This window comes from Tachysurus fulvidraco, chromosome 26 (genome assembly GCF_022655615.1).
Source record: "Tachysurus fulvidraco isolate hzauxx_2018 chromosome 26, HZAU_PFXX_2.0, whole genome shotgun sequence".
Taxonomy (NCBI): Eukaryota; Metazoa; Chordata; class Actinopteri; order Siluriformes; family Bagridae; genus Tachysurus; species Tachysurus fulvidraco.
In genome coordinates, this window is record NC_062543.1 from 5,787,256 (window position 1) to 5,809,416 (window position 22,161).

Genomic DNA, 22,161 nt, shown 5'->3' on the forward strand with positions numbered 1-22,161 from the left:
CTATCCCCGCTGCACTCCTAAGCAAGGTCCTTAATCCTGTTGCTCAGTTGTATAAATGAAATAAATGTAAGTCGCTCTGTATAAGGGCATCTGCTAAATGTAAACGTCATGTAAATATAAGGATGGCTTCTGGTGTAAAATACATATACACGTGATATATATATATATGGGTCAGATGACCTGCTGTGGCGACCCATAACAGGGAGCAACAACGACAAAAAGTGCATCTGCTTATACAGATATAAAGACAAAAAAGTTTCTGGCAAGCATTTTATTTGAGTTTCTACATAAATTGTTGTACTGACTTTTTTTTAATATGAGTGAGGTATAAGTATACAGTAGTGAAAGGCATTTCACATTTTCTCATCTTAGGGTTAGCTAAATATGACTCGATCAAGATATGACAAATTATAAGTAAGGGAGTGGAAAAGCATTCAATCACGAGTTGTGTTGAACAAGGCAGCACGCTGATCGTTACAAAAATATTGCATAGTCTCCGTCGCTCTTTATTCAGCCTTTTATATGTCTCAGATGCAGCTAGAATCTATTTATATGTATTGTATTTCCCTAGTATTCATAAAAAAAATAAGCAAAGATTAGAAATACCTGAAATAGTTGGTTGAAATATAAATGTTTAAATTGATAAAGACAATCATCCAAAACATACTTTCCAGAAGAAGAGAAAAAAATAGATTTTTTTAACAGGTTTAAATTTATATTCGTTAATTAATTTCTTCAAAATAAATGTATTGTACTGACGTAAATAAAAAAACCTTTTTTCTTGTATCTAAAATTGAACATGACCAGCCAAAGCTTTGCAGAACAGTCAAGCTACGGAAAGAAACTTTAAAGCCTTTTAGACCATGTTAGTCCATTAACCTTTAAGTCTCTTAAAACACCGACTACCTGCTTCAGCTATTCGTTAAATTGAAGAAAACAAAGCACAACAGTGAGCTGTTATGGTCCCATTTGAGCTGTGACAGAACCTTTACACTACTCTGCACACATAGAGCCATGAATTTCCCTTAAATTTCACAATACAGTATTTATATTGCTTTAATTTCAAAGCTTGTTAAATGCATTATATATCTGATTTTAACATTAAAGCCCTGGACAACCGGAGCAGCAGACAGAAACAGCTAACATTTAACTTCAACACATGAAAAAAACAAAAATATGAAAAATTTTATACACACGTCTTTCTCTTAGCCTTGATTTAACGCTGACGTTAAACACAAAAATACACACACAAAAAAGTAAGAATGCCAACATAAAAAATATTATAAAGTGTGAAACAACACAAAGCACTAACACAATTCAAACTCATTAAAAAAAATACGAAAGACTGCTTCATTTTCCTACCGAAATGTAGGTGGATGTACTCTGGCTAAAGCTAAAGCTAATTTAGGCAGTAGACACATTTGGTGATTAATCGTTGATGAAACTACGGTTCGGTAAGTAAACATCTGTTATACAAAAACGTGACATCAATTTGCATAACATTTACAAAAAAAAATGTGGAATTTGATGCTGGACGATATGGTGAATTGTTACGGATGCGTAACATTGCATTTGTATAGTAAACTGATTATGCGTGCTTTTAAACAGCTGAACAAAAATCAACCTGGTGTCTTCACACCTGAACGAACCTGATGCAGTTTGATTGAATCGATGTTAGTGTAACAGCCGAGGTTCATCGTTTTTTTTTTTTAGTGTAAACTGAAAAATAAAATAAAAAACAAAACAAAACAAAAACAGCAAAAAAACAAAAAAAAAAACAAAGCCAGCTATTCTGCTCTCATTAACTCGTGGCCCAATTCAAATAGGATAAAAGCTCTCCTATGTTTTGCTCAAATTAACCGTTTCAGAACTGCTTTATAAACTAATCATTTAGCTGGATTAATAAAACGTGTTAATAGGATAAAGAACACCACAGGAACATAAAAGAGAGAGAGAGAGAGAGAGAGAGAGAGAGAGAGAGAGAGAGAAACAATGGACACAGTCTGTTCCTAAACATAGGTGGCACTAGGGATAAAATAACACCTCTCCTTTTCAGCCAGGACTGAATATCCTGGTAAGGCATTAAAGAGTTTTTAAACTGTGACTAAAAGGCCAAAGAGGTCAAGAATCTTCATGCTTGAGCGTTGGTCAATTTCTGTAACAAAGGAATCTGCAAAAGGAAAAACAGTCTGTTAATGACTTGTTTGTGGCCCTCTATCCAATTCAAACATCTAAATAGTGTTAAAAACTTGAAACAGTTCACACATGGTAAAGTGACAGATAATACAAATAAAATGCATAAAATAATAATAATAAAAAAAAAGATTTAGAACTTTTCCCACTTTTATATATGTACATTCCCCCTAAGGTCATTGTATTAGGTTATTGAAAATGTAACTGAATTCATTAATTATTAGTTTTGCACTGATATGCAATATACGTGTCCCATGATGCTTTACCTTTGTCAGGTCGACTCCTGTGAGGGCGTTAACTGAAACCGGCAGTTCGGCCAACAGACGGTTCACTTCACCAGTCACGCGACTGTTATCGCCGCTCAGAATGACGATCTCGTTGGTCTTACCCAGTGGAGCTGCCACCTTTCCGGCAATCTGTGCAGAGTCATTTCACTGCTTAGTTAATCTGTTTGATTCTAATCTGAACAGTTCTGAGACTTTTATTTTGTCTTCCTCAGCTAGGGACCCTGGGAGAGCTACAGCAGAGGAACACTACTCTTAAAAGCTATTTTGATTAAACTCGATTCTTCCTGTTAACCAGCTACAAATATTATAAAGAAACAAATCAGACTCCAAGGTCACACTGACTACAACAATACCATCAATTAAATATTAAATATATCTTACACATTACATCTATATATTCATCTTTACCTTGGGCAATGCCTCTAGGACCAGTGCGATTTTCGCTGCATCTCCGTACTGCTGGTAGGCTTCAGCTTTCAGCTTCATCTTCTCTGCTTCGGCTTTACCCACAGCTTCAATGGAACCTGCTTCAGCTTCTCCAATCTTCTTGATCTTCTCAGCTTCAGCCTGTGCTGTCAGCACCTTCTTCACTCTGTTAGGAAAAAAAAATAAAGAATCTTGCTCTTCACCTTGAGGATTTTCTACATTACAGTGCCTGACTTTTTCTGCTTTATCAAACTATGTTCCTTCACTTTTTCTTGCTCTCTACATACTTTTGTCCTTCAGCCAGCTGCTGCATCTTGTAGGCCTCGGCCTCGGCAGGCCTCTTCACCATGGCGATCAGCTCCTTCTCTGTCCGGAGGATTTCATTTTCTTCAATGGTGATCTGTTTCTTTCTCTGCACAACTTCGATCTCAATCTCCTCTAAACGGATTTTCTGCTGCTCCTTAGCTGCCTGCAGCTCGTAGGCCAGCTGGGCCTCGGCTTTCTGAGAGAGGGAGCAAGAGGCGGAATGGATGCACTTTAGATAATGGATGCACTTTCAATATTACGGTCTCCCGGCAAAGCAGTGGTGGAGATTTTGATCTCACTACATCTGGAAACGCTAAGCTTGTGTCTCCCCACTGAATTCCCTGCTTCAACATCAAATATCCCGAAGGCCTGGCTAAAGCAACCACAATGCTTATTCACAACACTTTCCTTGTTTCGCATTTCATTTAAGTTTTGATTTAAAATGTTAGTAATGATACATAATTATTGAAGTTTTTTTTTTTTAATTTTCCTTAGGTCTTAAATTTTCCTCAAATTAGCTGATAATTAACACACAAATGAGACTTTCTATTCATTTTGAACAGTTCAAACAATGCACAGTTTAAGCCCCTAATAGAAGTCATCTTAAGTTCGTTGCTAGCTAATTCGGTCGACAAACTCATCATCACAACTTAAAGTCACATCGGGTTGAATTGCACATCTCATTTCAGATCCCCGACTACTCATCAAACCCATCATCAATACCTTCGTATTGACTTCCTGGTTGAAAGCAGCTTTCTGCATCTCCAGCTCTCTCTTTGAGTCTGCCATTTTAGTGTCTGCCTGGAACTTAATATCCATCATCTCCCTCTTGCATTCTGCTTCCTGTAGAGAAGGAGAGAGGAAGCGTAAGTGAGCAGGCGTGCAGACGAAATCGATGCAAACCGATTGATTTGAACTACGTACGTACCCTGATTCCAGCATCTCTCTCCGCCTCCGCTACACCGATGTCTGCGTCTCTTTGCACAGCCGCTGTCTGGGTCTTTCCCAGTGAGCTCAGATAATCCACTTTATCATAGACATCCTATTAGTTGCCACACATACACCAAAAAAAAAAAAATCAATACCCGCATCAATACTGCCACATGTGGCTTTGAAAGTCAAAATACATTTCATTTTATTTCATTCGTAGTGTTTTTATCCCAATGTCTCAATGCAGCACATAGCGTTATAATCAGACAACATGCTATAAGCTGCTCACCTTAATAGTGAAGCTGAGAATCTCAATACCCATCCTACCCACATCAGGAGCTGCCACCTCTCTCACCAGGCTGGCAAACTGATCTCGGTCCTGGTAAATCTGCTCCACTGTCAGAGTGCCTAGAAACACAGGGCTGGGGTCAGACATGACACCATGACTTAAAAAAAATGCTTATGCACTATCACAGGGCAGATAAATGGAAGAGAGAGAAAGAAAGGCTGTCGTTCCCATCTAGACAGCAGGATATGCTCTTTAAGATGAGTAACAAGATACATACCCAGATTCTAAGACCGCAATACACCACTTTGAAGCCCGTGTTATGATGGACATGACCATTTGTGCTAATGCTGGTCTCAGTAGGTTATTGTGACCCACTGTATGTATTGATACACTTTAACATGCTGGTCTCAGTATGACAATGATAGAAATACAGAGTTCTGACTAACCCAGAATGGAGCGCAGATGACCTTCCAGTGTCTGCAGGATGACCCCTTTAATTTCCAACACAGTTTTACCCAGGAACTGTTCGCAGGCAAGAGACAGTAGCTCGTGGTCGGTCATTACCTTGACCTGAAAGCATTGTGCACACAGACACACGTGGGGAAAAAGAGCCGAGGACATGTTTCTGTTTATAACCACACAAGCAAAAACGTAAAAAAAAAAAAAAAAGACAGACTAACAAAACAGAGACTTGTTGCATGTGATACGTAAAAGACACTCTTAAAAAACATATGAAATAGAAATTGTTCTAAAAATGTCCAAACCAAGCCGTGTACAAAAATATAAATCGGCGCTATATATAAAGTGCTCTCTTTAGAAGAACTATGTAGTCATGTTCTTAACACATCTTCTACGTTTAAACTCAATATGGACAAGAAGAGGTGTTATCCTGTATTGAGGAAAAACAGAAAACCTTTTTTTCTAACTTGAAACCCACTTAGAATTATAAGGGCAGTTGTTGAATTTCTTCAAAAAAAAAAAAAAAAGGCATAAAACATGGAAATAAAAATGTTTCCACGATGCTGAGCTTGGTAGCTCTTATGGTACCATGAACCTACTGTACACCATGCTCCTGAATGTGTCCCGATAAGTGCTGCGTTCCACCTTAATTCTTTAGCATTCTGAACTCATTTGAGCAAAAATTATTACGCTATTCTGCATTCCTCATATCATCTATGAACAGTTGTGAAATCTGGTATTATTTGTGCATAATGGTTTACTTTATAACCGGCACATTTCTTCAAGAAGGTGTGTTTTGACCAGTGGTGTCCAGTGTCCTCAAACAGCGGCCAAGAATAAAGTTCCTGAGTTTGTTTGTCTTTAGCAGGAGACAGTTAGCCATCAAGCTACGTCTTAACATAAGCTACGTCTGTTCGTAACAGGAGCTTGCACGGTCATATAGCTACTCTTATAGTTTAAAAATTGCAGCTAAAATGCAAAATGTACTTGCGTTAACACAAAAAATACTCCAAAATATCCTTAAGAATCAAAAACCAAAGCATGGAGTTATTACAGATGGAAACCTGAGTCTTAAAAGAAAAAACAAAAATCAAAATAAAAGGCAGCATTTTAACAAATAAGAGCAATAAGAAAGCACTTCAGGAATCAAAATAAAGTTAGATATTACTCATTGCTGTGTTGCAAAATAAGATGTCATAAGCCAGGAGTTTAATCATCCATCCACATCACCAACAATCTTTTATTAGTCGAGGAAAATGATGGTGGACTTTGAATGTGCATTTTATACAGAAGAGAATTACCTCAATTATATAGGTTTCATTGGCATGTTTTATAACTTGAGCATCTTCCACACCTCTGCATCAAAATGGACTCGCACCCAAATCTGTGAGCGGGATGAGTAGAAAGAACGATAAGCCGATGCCTTCATATACCACGAGTGAGCTGAACTATTTCTCTGTAAAATAATTCTCTGTAAAATGACGTCGTACACATTTAGCATGCCTGAAGAATTCGATAAACTGTAGACGTTTCAACAACTGCCCTTTTTAACCTCCATAATAAGAGTAACGAGAGAAGTAAATGTGTCGTCTGTTCTTTTCTCAGTACAGGAAACCTCAAAAAGTTTGTCTCTGGTAACCACAAATACTCAAAACATGAGATCCTGAGTGGGGAATAATTGCTGTAAGAAACACAAACTCTGTAGAAAAAGATTGGAACTGAATTGCTAAATTTTGTATAAACACTGAATTTCACTGCTGTGAATCAGGAAGAGAGTGAGCTGGTTCTTTGGAGAGATAAAGATCACAAGTAGGTGTTCCAAAAAAAAAAAAAACAACAACAACTACTGGCTACAGGCAGGAGCTTTTTCCTTTAGTGCTGATCTGGGACCAGCTGATAGAGTTTGTAATTACAGAAGCTGTCTCATAATTCTGCCTCAGATCAGCATCCTGCAGCCGTACACTTACACTTACGAGGTGAATGTGGAAAAAAAGTGTGTGAGCAGCGTTTTTGATTGATGGTGCAAAAGTGGGTGGTGGAAACATCATGCAAGATCAGATATCCCAAATGACTCCCAGTATTACCCATGGTGTCGAAATGATTTGCCTGTTTGCTTGATTCAGATGATCGTGTCGTGAAACAGCGAAGGTCCGAATCGGAATTGAAAAAAGTAATAAATACGTCAAGTCTTTCAAAATGTCTTATTGGGAGTCATTTCAGTTTCTTCTAATGTTCATTCGTTCTTGCGGGTCCAACCCGGGTCGGGGGGGTGGGGGTGGGGAGAGGAGTTTATACTACCGACTTAAACCTACAGACGGAGCAAGGCTCAGGAAGACATTCAAATCACGGCTGCATGCATGTGTGACAGCACAAAGCTCCACCCCATCCTGTCCAAACACAATCATTCTCACAACAGGATCAAACACAATGAAAGAGCAAAATGAATAAAAGTAATGAAAGGAAACTGGAAAAAAAAAGGTTAAGTTAAATACGTGAAACAGAAAACAATATCAGATTTTTGATCCTCTTTTTAGCAGGGCTCATGGGTCTGGGGTGGAAGTGAAACGACGGCTTATTGTGTGTGAGATATGCAAGATAAAAAAAAACTAAAACAAGATCTTCCTGTCCTAGATCCACTTAGTCACGGTGGCCTTAGGGTATGTTAGGAAGCCTGTTTGTGTTTCTTCATTTCCCTTCCTCCTTCTAACAATATTACAGGATAAAGTGACAGGAAGAAAAAAAGGAGGAGGAAGAGATGATAAATGCGTCGGCTATATGAATCATTCTTGTTCAGTGCAACATCACTTTATAGTGACGGCACTTAATCACCGATGACTTACTGTATTGCCTAGAACGTCATTTTATATTATACTGATTGATGCTTTCCTTTATTTATATTCAACGATGTCAGAATTCTATTTACAGAAAATAAATTTCGTATTATTATTATTATTATTATTATTATTATTATTATTATTATTCACGCTATGGTTTTTTAACCTGCTATACAGATCCAACCTGGACCCACAAGTCCATAACTTTCCAACTCAGAGAATCCTAATTTCCTTTCATTACTTTACCTAATTTCCTCCTTTCATTACTTTACCATTATGTGGATGGTTGTTTTAAAGTCTGCCATCTTGTATTTACTCATTTTTTAATGCTACTCGTGATACTAATTAGTATTAAGGGTCCGGTCGTAATGTCTGCATAGCCGATCACATGGTGCTCGGATCCTGTAATAGCTGCTAGTAGATATACTGGTTGTTAATTCTGTTTTACATTACAATTCACCTAAAATATCGCGAGGTCGTGTGCAACAATAAAAAGACGTTTGCGAGGAAGCACTTGTGTAGCTTTGTGAGGTGTCTGTTTTGTTTTTTTTTTTGCCAATCAAATGAGATGCAAAAGCAGAACTGGACTAGTTGTCGGTTGAGAATCTGGTTCCAGTACAGCAAAACTTCCAGTGGAATAAATAAGCATGTGCCAAGACTTAACAGGAATAAAAGAAATAAAATAAAATAAAATACAGAAATTAAAATGCACATATGGCTCTTTTTCTTGCCCTGAAGCTTCAGATTTCTAGCACCCTTGAAATATTTACTAAAATAATTAGACTCCACTATGAATTCCGGTCCAAATCCCAGCCTTTAGTTACGGTAAAAACCGATCGCTTTATAAATACAGTGAACGTGAGCGTCACGGTGATGGATATGTAATTAATGGAAAGTTTTTTTTTAATTGATGTGCACATTAATTTCTAATTCATAACCATCGGTAAACCATCATGCTTTAAAGAAAGTTTACCAGTTGATGGGTTAATTAGGATAATGCGCATGCTTTACTTCAGGCTAGAAAGGCTGCATGCTAGGCGGTGGCTTGTGAATTTTAATTAAGGTTTAATCCGACCGATTTACTCTACATTCATCTAGTCGGGAAGTATGAGACACTGAGCAGCTGTTCAAACAGAAACCAAGAATGAAAGAGATCAGCTTCTTGTTGTTGCTTGAGTGAATAAGTCTGGCACTGGAGCTAGAAAACTGGATAGGTTAAAGGGTAAAACAGAGGCAGGGGGGTGGGGGTGGGGATGGGGGAAGCCTGTTAAAAAGAGGAGGTGCTCTCGGTTTACCTGTGCCACCCCTGTGACTGTAATCGCTACCCCTTCCGCTGTCTCAACATCCTCACACTTGGGCTGCAGGGTCATAATCTCTAGTGTTATCCTGCGGGAGACGCAAAGAAAGGAAAGAACAAAAGAAAAAAAATTGGGCTGATGGTCTACGGCAAGGAATTGAGGAAGAAAGAAGGGAAGAATAGAAAGGGAGGACATGAACAACATACACAGGAAAAAAAAGCATTCACACCAGATATGTGGTCCATGTGCACTGTATGACTTTATAGATTAAGTGAATACACAGCGTTTATTTCAGTAAATAAATAGATCCTTTAGACAGTGCAGATGGAATCCTTAATGAATGATAGCGCAAAAAAAAAAAGCTAAGAGTGTGTTGGTGACAGCTGACTCTCTTTCCCCTTCACTGCAGATGAAAAACCAGAAAAGCAGCGCTGTGTAAGTAATAGTGTGTATACGCCCAGACCAGGCGAAGCAGAAAGACGTGCGCATGTGAAAACAGATTTCCAGGCCAGCTTTCTGCTGCCACTGTTTATTTAGCCTCCAGCTGCCCTGCAGTTGTCGTCCTATCCGGTGCATTTGTTTGTCTGTTTTCTTCTTTTAATTGTTTGCGTGGACTGGATCGGATTACCTGAGCTACCCCGGTCACATCCAGGGGGACGCCCTCCGACGTTTCGATATTCTCGCAGCGACACAGGACGGTTATTATTTCCAGAGAAATTCTTTGCAGGCAGGTGAGCGGAGAGGAAAAGAGAAAAAGGGGGTAACAGGATAGCAGAATGTTATCACCGCTTTAAAGAAAAACATGTTCTGGGTATCAGGAGTTAATCATGGGTTAAAGCTAGACCACTGAAAAAAGTGCTGTATGTCTCAGAGAAGGAGCAAATCCAGCTGACTTTTTACCCTCACGACTTTTTACCCTCATCTTTTATGTAGGCAAAAAAAAAGAGGAAACTCTTGAAACCCTGAAATTGTTTAACACCCTGTGTAGCAACACAGGGTGTTAAACATTTTCAGGGTTTCAAGAGTTTCCTCTTTTTTTTGCATTTTGATCATTTCCACAACGATTTCCTCAAAACACTTAGAAATGCACCGGTTGCAATTGAGCTAAAGAGGTCTCGCGCACTGGAAATTTATTATCAAGCTAAGAAACTTTCTTTGTTTAATAATAATAATAATAATAATAATAATAATATTATTATTATTATTAATCTGGCAGCACGATACAATGTGAACGAAGTATTTCCATATGCACGTGAAAGCCTTTGCGCTATTCAGACTCACGTCCGAGGCGGACCTCTACACGTTTTTCCAGATTATTCTATCGTCGGAAAATGATTGAAATAAGAGATAACAGTTCCAGGTCATGTTTGTTATGCATGTTATATTTGCTGGAGTTGCTCCTTAAGATCTCTTATCTGAGAAGCACATTCTCTCAACAACAGCAAAAAAAAAAAAAAAAAACAGGTTATGGACGCAAGTGTCGATGGCAAATGGGATGGGGGGTGGTGTCCAGTCACCAGACTGGTGGAGTGCTTTCAAATCATTCTTCGAGGCTTTGTACAGTTGAATGAGACACAACATCTGGCTACACTTGCAGCAGGGGAAAGTATATCCTGACCCATTAGAGATGATCATGGTTAAAACATGATTCACCCTTATGTATGAAACAAAACTCGGCTTCTCTAAAAATCCAGTCTAGGCACATCTGCTACTCTGAAAACACAAACACTGGCTCTGCTTCTCCTCCTCAGTTTCATCAAATTAGATTAGCGTGACATCAACGGCCGCCATTTAGCTGATTGCTGTGCTTCGGGGCAGGAAGATGGAGGGGAGAAAGAACTCCCGGACACCACCCTGACCTCATGACCAGGAACAAGCTCAGCTTTTCATCATCCAGAATCTTGCATGTCTTCATCAGATGCACAGTAACGCTCCTTCTGGGAAGTCGCTGTGATAGATATACAAGGGAAGTCCCACAAATATCTGGTATGGAATTCCATGCGTGCCTTTCAGATACACACACACAGCATCCAAAGTATTTTTGACACAAAGCCCTTTTTTTAACCAAGCAGTAAGCTTAGGATCCCAGCAACAGACTGAGCACAGAGCAAAGCAGGTTAGCACGGTGCACATACAGTAGAGAGTGACATTTAGAGAACCACCAAAGATCAGAAATCAAACATCATATATTTAGGAACAACAAACATGTCAGTCAGCATTTGTTAGTTTCAACCGCTCGCTTGGAACTAACAAACAGCGGGGTTATGATGAAGCAGCTGGCATCAGAATGGTGTGAAATATATGCAACACTTGAAGCAGGTTATTTAAATATTTTTCAATGCAATTTAAAACTACAAAAACAAAAACAATATTGAAAGTAATTCCAACACAATTTTACTTAGAGTGTAGAACTAGTAGGCTGAACGTAATGAGACCTTGCAACAATATTAACAGTGTTTGTTTTCCCCCCACACTGCTGTGCGCGTGTGTGTGTTTATATATAACAGCATGACCAACTGTGTATACACACATGTAGGAGTTAAATTAATTGTGGGCCCCAAGTTTGACTCTTCATGAACTGACAGATGTGCTTTTTAATCCTGAACGCTGGCACACAGTGTTTCCATAATAAGGGGGGAAAAATGAAAAGAAAAAAAAAAGAACTGCTTCTTGCTGACGGCTGGACTACAGCACGTAACTTTCTCTCTTTTAACATCTTTCACTCACTAATCTGAAAGAAAAAAACAAAAACAAAACAAAGACAACAACAACAACAAAGAAATTCAGGTAATAATACTGTAAGATATAGAATGCTACGTTAAGTGTAGATTGACTTTATATTCATAGCGTTACTGCTAAACTATATACATCACTGCAAACTACGAAGACGGCAACTGTAGAATTTGCGTACTCTAGTTTAACGGTCGCTTTCACCGCCGAAAAAAGGTTTACGGTCTTGTACTATCTATACCTAAGGAAACAGTCTTTGATAGCAAAGTGCTTCTCGTGTCAGCTACGGCACGTAATCATAGTTTACGAGGGAGGTTCATCGTTATAATGTCCTGGTAATTACTCTGTGGAGTTATTTAATCACTGCTGTCCAGGAAGCTCCATAAAAATATGTGAGTGTATCAAGCTGTGTTATGTGAGACGCTACTGATAGCATTAAAAACACCTCCCATATGTGAGTGAAGTTTGCAGAAACTCGGGATATAAAGCGAGACGTTATACGTATATAAAAAACTACTAATAATAGATAAGTCTTACTTTTGAATGTCTGTGAGGAGCCACCACGCCCACACCCATCCTCCGACCGTGTAGGACTTCTTATCGGATCCGCAGCAACCACCTACGGCAACACATCAGGGACAAGTCACATCTAAAACTTCATGTAGGATAACCTGAAGTCAGTTATTCAACTCAGAAAACCTCGCTGTGGAAACAAGCGCATGTTTTACACGGTATAAGAAGCTCAGTTATAAAGGAAATTATAGATTTATTTAATATATGCTGAAATGCTGATGTGAGGATGGAACACATTGAACTGTGCATATTAATTTGTATGTAGGTCAATGCACAGGAAAGCCCCAAGCACTGAAACCTTCTTCATGCTCCCTTACATGTGCTGATGTCTTTATTTTTTAAATCTGCAAACTTCACATCTGAAGCCACGAGTGAAGCCACAGATAAAGCCGCAAAGGTGCAAAAAGGAAAGTAGTGAGCATGCAGCTGCCTGAAAGTAGTGTTCCCACAGTTTCACTGTTTGTGAGAAGCAGACATGCTGGTACACAATGTCACATGATTCACGACCTGTTTACAGTTGTGTTCAAATATTGCTTAGGAGTGGGCCTTAGGATACATATATCATATAGCACAATCTAGGTTTTGCTCACAAACTCCAGGGCTTGTATTCCTAAAGAATGTAGGAATGATCTGAGAGAGAGCTCCTAATATAGAGTAAACATTTCTAACTGTATCAGGACTAATGTCAGAGCAACTCTGAGTAAGGAAATTACAACGTTTATCTTAGAGAGGACGCGTGGCTTAACCCGTTACTAGGTATGACACATTCTTTTGAAGGCTGTGATTGGTTGTCCAATAAAAAAAAAATAGGAGTGCTTTTAATATATGGTCTATTATTGGATGGATGGATGGATGGATGGATAGATACTTTATTGATCATAAAGGAAATTCAAGAGAGACCAATTCATATTCCCCATAAAATTCGACAGAACAGACGGTTGTACTTCCACCGCTTAGCCATTAGCCTGGTTTTAGCCTTCGCTCCAGCTCTGCAGCCTCAGTATGGTACTTCCTCCTCAGCTCCCTAGTTATGGGGTAAACAAAGCCGGCTTGTCCCTTGTGTAGCAAGTTGTCCCTTGTGTATGTAAGCAATCTTCAGACGATGTTGCAGATAAACACACATATCCATAGGATATAGGCTCGTGTATAAGGGATAGGGATAGATATATAGTATTTTAAATTTTTAATTAATATTTTTAAATTCATTTTAAACTGTAAATATATGTATTTCTTTTTATTCTTTTTTCTTCTTCATATATATAATTATTTTTTGTTCTCTTCTGTTTCTATACTTCTGTAAAACTGCTTTATGACAATGTGAATGATTAAAAGCATTAAACAAATAAACTGAAATTGACTTTGAATACATACGTTCTTTCTTACACAACGTGTTTAATGTTAAGCATAAGAAACAGCCTAAAAATTAAATCACACACGACACAGCCTTCACTTTGTCTCTATGTTAATATTTGAGGTTATATCGTGTAGGCATAACGGTTGTGACCGATCATATTAGAAATGCGCTGTATGTAATAAATATAATAAATGTAAACATCTCCGACACAGCGCACAAATGTCAGAGCGCCAAATTATATCATATCCTTTCTGCCTCTATTGCATTTCGGCTCTGTTTCAGAGATGTTAGTGTATATCTCTCTCTCTCTCATATATATATATATATATATACACACACACACACACACACACACATACATACACACATACACACATACACACACACACATACACACACACACACACACACACACACACACACACACACACACACACACACACACACACACACACACACACACACACACACGTAAATATGGCATTTTGGCTCTGTTATCTCGAATATGATCGCTCACAAGAATAATCCCTACACAATCCAATCTGTAGCGTCTTATTAACTCACTATCATTATTAAATATCGTGTGCAATACATTTTTTCTCCCTCTTCAACTTTCGGCCATTTATTCCTCTGATAAAGAAACACTTAAGCCACTTAAAAGTCCTCATCACTACTTCTAAAACATTTCGAGAGCTCTTTTAAGGTTTAAGATGCTTTATGAATAACTTTTCTCTTTACCAGGACCTTATCTTTCACCTTAACAACAGAGAAACACCCACATTTCTAAAAAATTTCCTAGAATTTCTTCACTTGTAGCTCTAACGCTTAGATTTCCAAAACGCAGCACTGAGCTGCACACTGAAGCTTTTCCTGCTAGCTACGGATGTATACACCCCGGGTGGGTGACATTTATTCATTTAAACAATCGCTAACTTCAGTATTAGCTAAACAAAAAGATTTAATAGCACATACTTGATCTTTTTTGCTTGAAAGCTGATTATAGGTGCGCACAGAAACAGTACTGAATGTTTAACAACTTGTACAAACACCGAGTTAATTCACAATTAATTGTGTAGCTCTGATTCCTGTTAACCTTCATCGCTATTCATGTTAGATGACGTCTATTGAGAGAGAAAAACGTGAGTGTTTCGGTGCACTAGAGTGTGTACGAGCTGTGAAACAGAACCATGTGTTGGTGTTGTGACACCTTTCCCTAGTCCCCTATTAGGAATTAGGCGAAACAAACACACTAAAAATAACCAAACCTTGTACGCTGCATTTTAGAGACGGCTTTTTGCTGCTAAATGCACCGTCACATTTAACATAAAAAATGCTGGAAATCAAATAAGGCACTATTAAAACCGTGTTTTTTTTTTTTGTCCTTTGAAGCATAACGACAGCTTAGTGCATGTCCAAGACAAACTTTTGCAATTCTGTACTTGGTAACTTGCTAGGACCTGTGGCATGCACTTGAGGACTTGCGACTTGAACTTGAGACATAGTGAGTATTTCTCAAGTTACTAGTCTTTAACACAGAAAATTCCAGCAGTTAAGCTCATATATTGTGTTGAAATATGAAAGGAGCCGCAGTGTAAACCTCTGTCTTCTGTTAACAGGTCTTAACAGGCTTCCAGATTTCCTTTATTGTTTGAAATGATTTGACAAACATCACTATCTTTTTGACTCTCTAAAACACACACACACACACACACACACACATCCATTCTGATGCAAACACACTTATAGCAGTTTCCACTGAGACATTCTCAGCTGTCCAAGTACGTGAGGCCACACAGACACTTACAGACACAAATACAGTTATGAATTGGTGCAACATTATCCTACCATCAATACAAATCTTGTTATTTTTGGCATTGTGCCACTCTGGATAAAGCTTTACTCATGGATACGCAGGCTATTACAAAAGAGCTCTGACTTCAAACATAATCCTATAAACGTCTTCAAAAAATTTCTCGCACATGATTCAAACCCAAATTTTATTTGTCACGTACACATTACACAGTGCGACACAACTGATATGAAAATGAAGCAATGGACACTGAGGTTAAAAGAATAAAAATAAGATAAACATTGCATAGAAGGAAAATATGGTACAAAAAAATTGCAATGAAAAAAATAAATATATAAAATATATATTCTCTGTATCCAGAAAATCCTAAAATATATTTAGAGAAATTAAATGATCCTGTCAATGCATATACTTATAATAAAGACAAATCTAGGTGATCTTTGAGCTGTATAAAGATTTTATATAGAGTTTATAGTCTTTCGGAAAAGTCCGCACTGTAAATGCGTCCATGGTCAGTGCTCTGAAAAACAATAAAAGCCGCTACTGCAAAAAAACCTGCATTCAGAATTGCCCTCTGCTAAATGACCAGGGAAGAGATACAGTACGTAATCAGCTGTTTGGCTTTGTTGCTTTATCTTGCTTACTATTCTTGGCTATAGTTAAGTATACAGTTTAAAATCACATGAAACTTTAAACTTGATCTTCATGTGCTTTATAGCGCTTATAATGTTATGTTTCAGCAAAATACAGTTTTGGTTTAGTAATAATAACAAATTTATTCCAAAAGGTGCAAAAAAAAAATCCTGACATCCTTGAACTGAGCATGCTCTGTCTGTGAGAAACAAACAACATGCTGTGTGAGTATCATTTACACAAGAGTCACAAGTTTAGTTAATATGTAGACACTAGAAACATATAAAATATTTACAGCAAAATTCAAAGAAAAGGACGTCACGCACAGCAATATCAATATGCGAGTGTACACTTGACGGACACAATATTACACTGCCACGATGATCAGCGGTGTTTTTCCCACTTATAGATTTTATCACTGCAACCGCTTCCAAATGCTCCTAGGAGCTCTTTAATTTAACAGTGGAGTATGATAGTACATTACGAGTTCACACTCGACAACTAATCTAGTCCTTCTTGTTACTATCGTATACGGCTGAAATGCTCTTATTCTATTTCAGACATTGCTGTGACCTTGAGATGTTTGGATTGACTCCAAAACCCAATCTGTTCATCTGCTGGTTACAAACTTAATACCATAAACATACTACAAACATTATACCTCTCGTGTTAATGAGAATCTTCGCTGGACAAATGGACAGACAGAAAGCAGGCTTAGGATTCTTGAGCATCAAGCATTTCTGTAAGGTGAACATAAAGCAAACTAAATTTGCATTACATTCATGGCTTGTGGCAGACACCCTTATCCAGAAGGGCTTAAATTTTTATCTAATATTATGTATGTATTTTTAAGGGCCTTGCTCAGGGGCCCAGTGGTAACAGCTTGGTGGACCTGGGATTCCAACACCTTAAACACTAAGCTACCACAATCACACTTAATGTGCTTGGTGTGATTCAACCTGATCGGTTTGATTTCAAATTCTAACTGGTTCATATGTTTGTTACAATCAGAATCCCAGATAAATCCTACAAAAAAATAAACCGCACATAAATCATAATGCGTTTAATGTTGGAGGATGAGAAGGCATAAAAGTGATCTAAAAACATAAGCTATCACTCCAGATTCACATCAATTTGTGCCAACATTTTTAATGGGAGAGGAAAAAAGAGGACTGTATGTTTCTGTGTTTACTTCTGAATCTGGATCGTGATGATGCCACACCCAAGGGAGCAAAACTGATCATGCTGTCTGAGTGGGAGAGATGGCAGGCTGTCTCTCTCTTTATTGTATCTCTATTGTACTGTCTATATTATATCTCATCGTCTGCATTGTCTTGTTTAGTTTGTATAGTGTAGTGTTATTTATGTCTGTACTTTTGAGAGTCACAAACAGCTGGAACCAAATTCCTTGTGTGTGTCAACACACTTCTGAATCTGATTCTGGTCAATCACAGAGATATTAGCCAATCACTGGCATCTTTGAGCTCATGTATATGGAAAGATGGATAACGTGTGTGTTAGCCTTCATCCTCCTTGACTGGCTGGTGTTGAATTATAGCACAAAGCTAACTGGTGGGTGGGATTCGGCAAAATTAAATTACCGAGCAAAGTGTGGAGAAAAAAAAAATGCCAGCTTGTTTGCATAGTTGTGTAAAGATTGGCAGGTCTGGCATTGCTTAACCAGAGTGCACAGTGTTAACGCATGGGGCATTTCCCTGTTATGAAACCATACAAGGAAAAAGCACAGCTGCCATTTGCCTTTCACAATTCTTTCCCTTTCTGCCTTAATTCACCTTAGCAAAATGATGGTGGGCTAAAAGACAAGCAAAGCCTTTTAATGTTATGCATGTCCAAACTTGTTTGACAGCTTCATAAAGAGCCGTGTAATAAGAAGTTATAAAACTATATTTACCTGGGTTTAAAATTGTATACAGCTGAAGCTGATTTTACAAAAAAACAATAACAAAAAACAAACACAGCCACATTGCCTGAATATAAATGGCTATACTGATCTCACAAGACCAGGCAATGCTTTCATTAAACTCCACCCTGATTGCTTGTGTCTGGCCTTAAAAGCTGTAAAAAACATTTTTTAAGTAAAATAAATAAATAAATAAATTGCCAGGGGCCGTCGATAAAAGTGGTGCACAACACAATACACAGTCTTCCTGCTTAATAGCCACTCTATTAGCAACATGGCTTGAAAAACATGGTTTCTAAAACGTGTTGAAATATATGATGATGTAAAAATGAAATGTTCAATAAAATGAAAAATAAACAGTACAGAAGAGAAAGACAAACAAATATATAGCCTTCCAGCTTAAAGCACATTTCCAAAAGACACAGCAAACTGAGATGCTGATAAACAGGAAAACCAAGATAGGTGTATGATGGGAAAATTTTAGATGGAAAAACATCTCAATATTAATATAAAAAAGTTTATTTAACAATATATAGCCTGTGATTAGCACTGAGATCACAACCGAAACCCTCCACATGATGAACCGATGTTTAAGACTAGAATTTTTTCCCCCTGAATAACTCTAAACAGATGATGATGTTTACAGTTACAGTTTAAAAAGTTAATATGCTTTGCAGATATATATTTATGCTTCCTTAAAGTAGAGGTGTCAAATTATTTTACACACCTCATGAAAATGTAAATATTATTTATGATGTCATGTTTCATCACAGCCACAGTGACATCTGACAGGTTTTCTTATTCCGCTATCCATTAAAACTCATTAAAAATGGGAGGCCTGATCAGAGCTGTTAAGGTGTCTACAGGTATTTATTATCAGACTACCATGACAGACGGTGAACCAACATTTCACAGTCACTTTTATTTAAATTCCTGTACGAAGGTTGCTAACGCTTGTCATACTTTAATGTACATGTTTTTCTCTAAACTAAGCCTGGATTATCCACTGTATATAATGTATTGTCAACAGATTCAATTCAAATTTGCATTCAAGACAAACTAACAATAATTAAGGCTTTTTGTTTCACACAACCACAACCAAATCAGAAAAACACCAGTTAAGCTGTTAATTTGTAGAATTTATACCTTTTAGAGATTTCTGTCTTCACAGAATGAAACATTTATGGGTTACCAATGCAATTGTATGGGTTGTACCAATATTATAAAATATCACAGAAAACGTTCAAAAGTTGGACAAAACTTCGATTGGACACATTTGGCTCAAATGTTTCAGGTCAACAACTATCCTTAGACTTTTATTACATGAAATTTAGAAGGTTTTCTATTCTTAGAACAGGAAACCCCAGGGTAAAATTTTAATCTGAAATGGGGTTACAGTCATCTTTCTGATGAAACCATGTAATGTGTAGCCAGAGCCAGAAATATAGGTTAGACATACTAAATTATTTATACAATAAAATAAGGGCAGTTTTAAAAGATGCATGACTTGCCTCATTTTAAGCTTTGGTTAAGGGACTTGTTTGTAAAACATGTCATTTCATGATCCTAGTGAACACACTGAGCGTTTACACTGCAATTGAAATAATGCGAATTGAAATAATGCGAATGTTTCTTCCCTCACGCAATCCATCTGATGAACACTTGACATACACAGAACACACAACACTATTTTTACATTATTTACTTAAAACACATACTTACTTATTTATATTTCAATTTGCACATTTTTCCACTGTACATACAACTGTCTATATTATATATGTGTTCATGTCTTGTCAGTGCCATTCTGTTTACACTGTGGAGCTTCTGTACTAGAACAAATTCCTTGTATGCGAAAACATACTTGGCAATAAAGATCATTCTGATTCTGATTCTGGATTCACAGAGCAAGAAGCCCAAAGAGATTGTAAAGTGCTACTGGGTGAAACTGCTGGACTTTAAACATATGTGTTTCCCAAATGTCGAACTAAGATTTGATCTGATTCGATTTTGCAATCCTTAAACAAGCTGTTTACAATCACATGACCTGTAAACTCGCTTCCTTAAGCAGTTTCAATATTGTCTTTAAATCCTCACAGATGCTGATCACGAGCTCTTTACACACATACATGCATTTAAATGGTATACCTCTATCAATTCAGATATACTACTTTATCAGGTCATGTCGACAAAAGAAAAAACTAAAACTAATATAAACCTATAAATTCCCTAATCAATGCCTGTAATAAGAAAATGATTATAATAATTATTATTATTTTATATATCTCAAACATAGCGCGCGCATTGTTGTGAAGACTGAAGACTAAATAGCACCATAACGGACTTAATAGTCTACTACAAATATAATACTAGTAAATAAAGACACGAACGGTGTACGCTTACGGACAGGACATGAGTCATTTGGGATTCAGCCATGTTGTTTACGATAACGTATGCAATATACACGCCATGCTAGTGTAGCTAAATTCATCAGTTGCGCTCGTGCGCGGTCAATACCATAATCTCTGAAGTAAATAACGAGCAATAACGTTTTGTTTACATACATATAAACGCTCGTAAGCAGATATAACAAGCGTAATTTTCAATCTAAAATACGTTGAGTGAGGTTAGACAGTGTTTCGGTGGGTTTTGGAAGCTAACTTAGCTACCCATCGGAGGTGAGGTTAAAACTCACAGGCGCTAAGCAACGTTGCTATAAGCAACAGCTAGCAAAAAATATGCCAAAGCTCTTACCGGAGACTACCAAAGCTTCGTTTGGTCCGACTGTATGGCAGTTTCCCATAGCGTTTTCGTTCGGTCAAATATCCAGAGATTCGTTAAAGCGGTGCAGTTTTAAAAGGAACCCTCTGGTCAAAAATGGCGAGACCTGACAGTCACAACATTTGATCTGGCGAGTAGGAATTTACGGTATAGTGAACACACCCAAGGAGATTCCAATAAGCCACGCCCATTGGGTTGCAACAAGCCACGCCCGCTACACACACACACACTCTCTCTCTCTCTCTCTCTCTCTCTCTCTCTCTCTCTCTCTCTCTCTCTCTCTCTCTCTCTCTTTCTCGCCCCCCCTCTCTCTATCTCTCCCTCTTTCTCGCCCCCCCTCTCTCTCTCTCTCTCTCTCTCTCTCTGTATATATATATATATATATATATATATATATATATATATATATATATATATATATATATATATATATGTATGTATATATATATATGTATGTATATGTATCAGTATACACATGTAAATGATACAAATAAGGTAAATAATACAAACAAAGAATACAAATAACAGAAATAAAAGAGAAATAAAAAAGTCACACACACACACACACACACACACACACACACACACACACACATAAATATGGTGCAGTGTAATTGTAATTGGAGGGAAAGTGGAACAGTAAGGTTACAGGGTGAAGAGGTGAAGAAGGTACAGTACAGGAGTTTGAGTACTTGGGGTAAACAGTCCAGAGTAATGGAGAAAGTGGGAAAGAAGTAAAGAATCGAGTGCAGGCCGGTTGGAATGGGTGAAGAAAGGTGTCAGGAGTTCTGTGTGATAGGAAAATATCAGCGAGGATCAAGGGGAAGGTGTACAGGACAGTGGTGAGACCGGCCATGCTGTATGGTTTAGAGACAGTGTCAATTAAGATGAGACAGGAGTCAGAGCTAGAGGTAGCGGAGCTGAAGATGTTGAGGTTCTCTTTGGGAGTGACAATATTGGACAGGATTAGGAACGAGTGCATCAGAGGGACAGCTCATGCTGAACGTTTGGGGGACAAAGTTAGGGAGGCCATATTAAGATTGTTTGGACATGTTCAGAGGGAGAGTGAGTATATTGGTAGGAGAATGGAGCTGCAGGCAGGAGGCAAAGAGGAAGGCCAAAGAGGAGGTATATGGATGTAATTAATGAAGATATGAAGCTAGTGGGTGCAAGTGTTGAGGATGCAGAAGATAGGGATAGGTGGAGAGAGATGATTCGCTGTGGCGACCCCTGAAGGGAAAAGCCAAAAGAAGAACTAGAAGAGATTTATTTATAGCCTTGTCTTATTGTAATATAATACCTGTTACTTTTAAAAATATACACAAATAAATAATTAC

General features: G+C 37.8%; 1 protein-coding gene across 2 annotated transcripts; it reads right to left on the reverse strand.

The window, feature by feature from the left end:
* Window positions 1-256: 256 nt before the first annotated feature.
* Window positions 257-20,989, reverse strand: flot2a (flotillin 2a). 2 transcript variants are annotated; one of them, XM_027132893.2, is made up of 11 exons: window positions 20,798-20,989; window positions 12,290-12,371; window positions 9,651-9,741; window positions 4,878-5,001; window positions 4,432-4,550; window positions 4,141-4,254; window positions 3,936-4,055; window positions 3,194-3,408; window positions 2,889-3,072; window positions 2,460-2,609; window positions 257-2,170 (listed from the first exon to the last, which is right to left on the reverse strand). In XM_027132893.2, the coding sequence occupies exons 1-11, from the start codon at window positions 20,844-20,846 to the stop codon at window positions 2,132-2,134; spliced, it is 1,287 nt and encodes a 428-aa protein (XP_026988694.1). In that variant the 5' UTR covers window positions 20,847-20,989; the 3' UTR covers window positions 257-2,131. The 2 variants fall into 2 exon arrangements, with proteins under 2 accessions (XP_026988694.1, XP_026988693.1); XM_027132892.2 differs by lacking the exon at window positions 9,651-9,741 and adding an exon at window positions 9,020-9,110 and having other exon boundaries at window positions 20,798-20,986.
* Window positions 20,990-22,161: the final 1,172 nt, after the last annotated feature.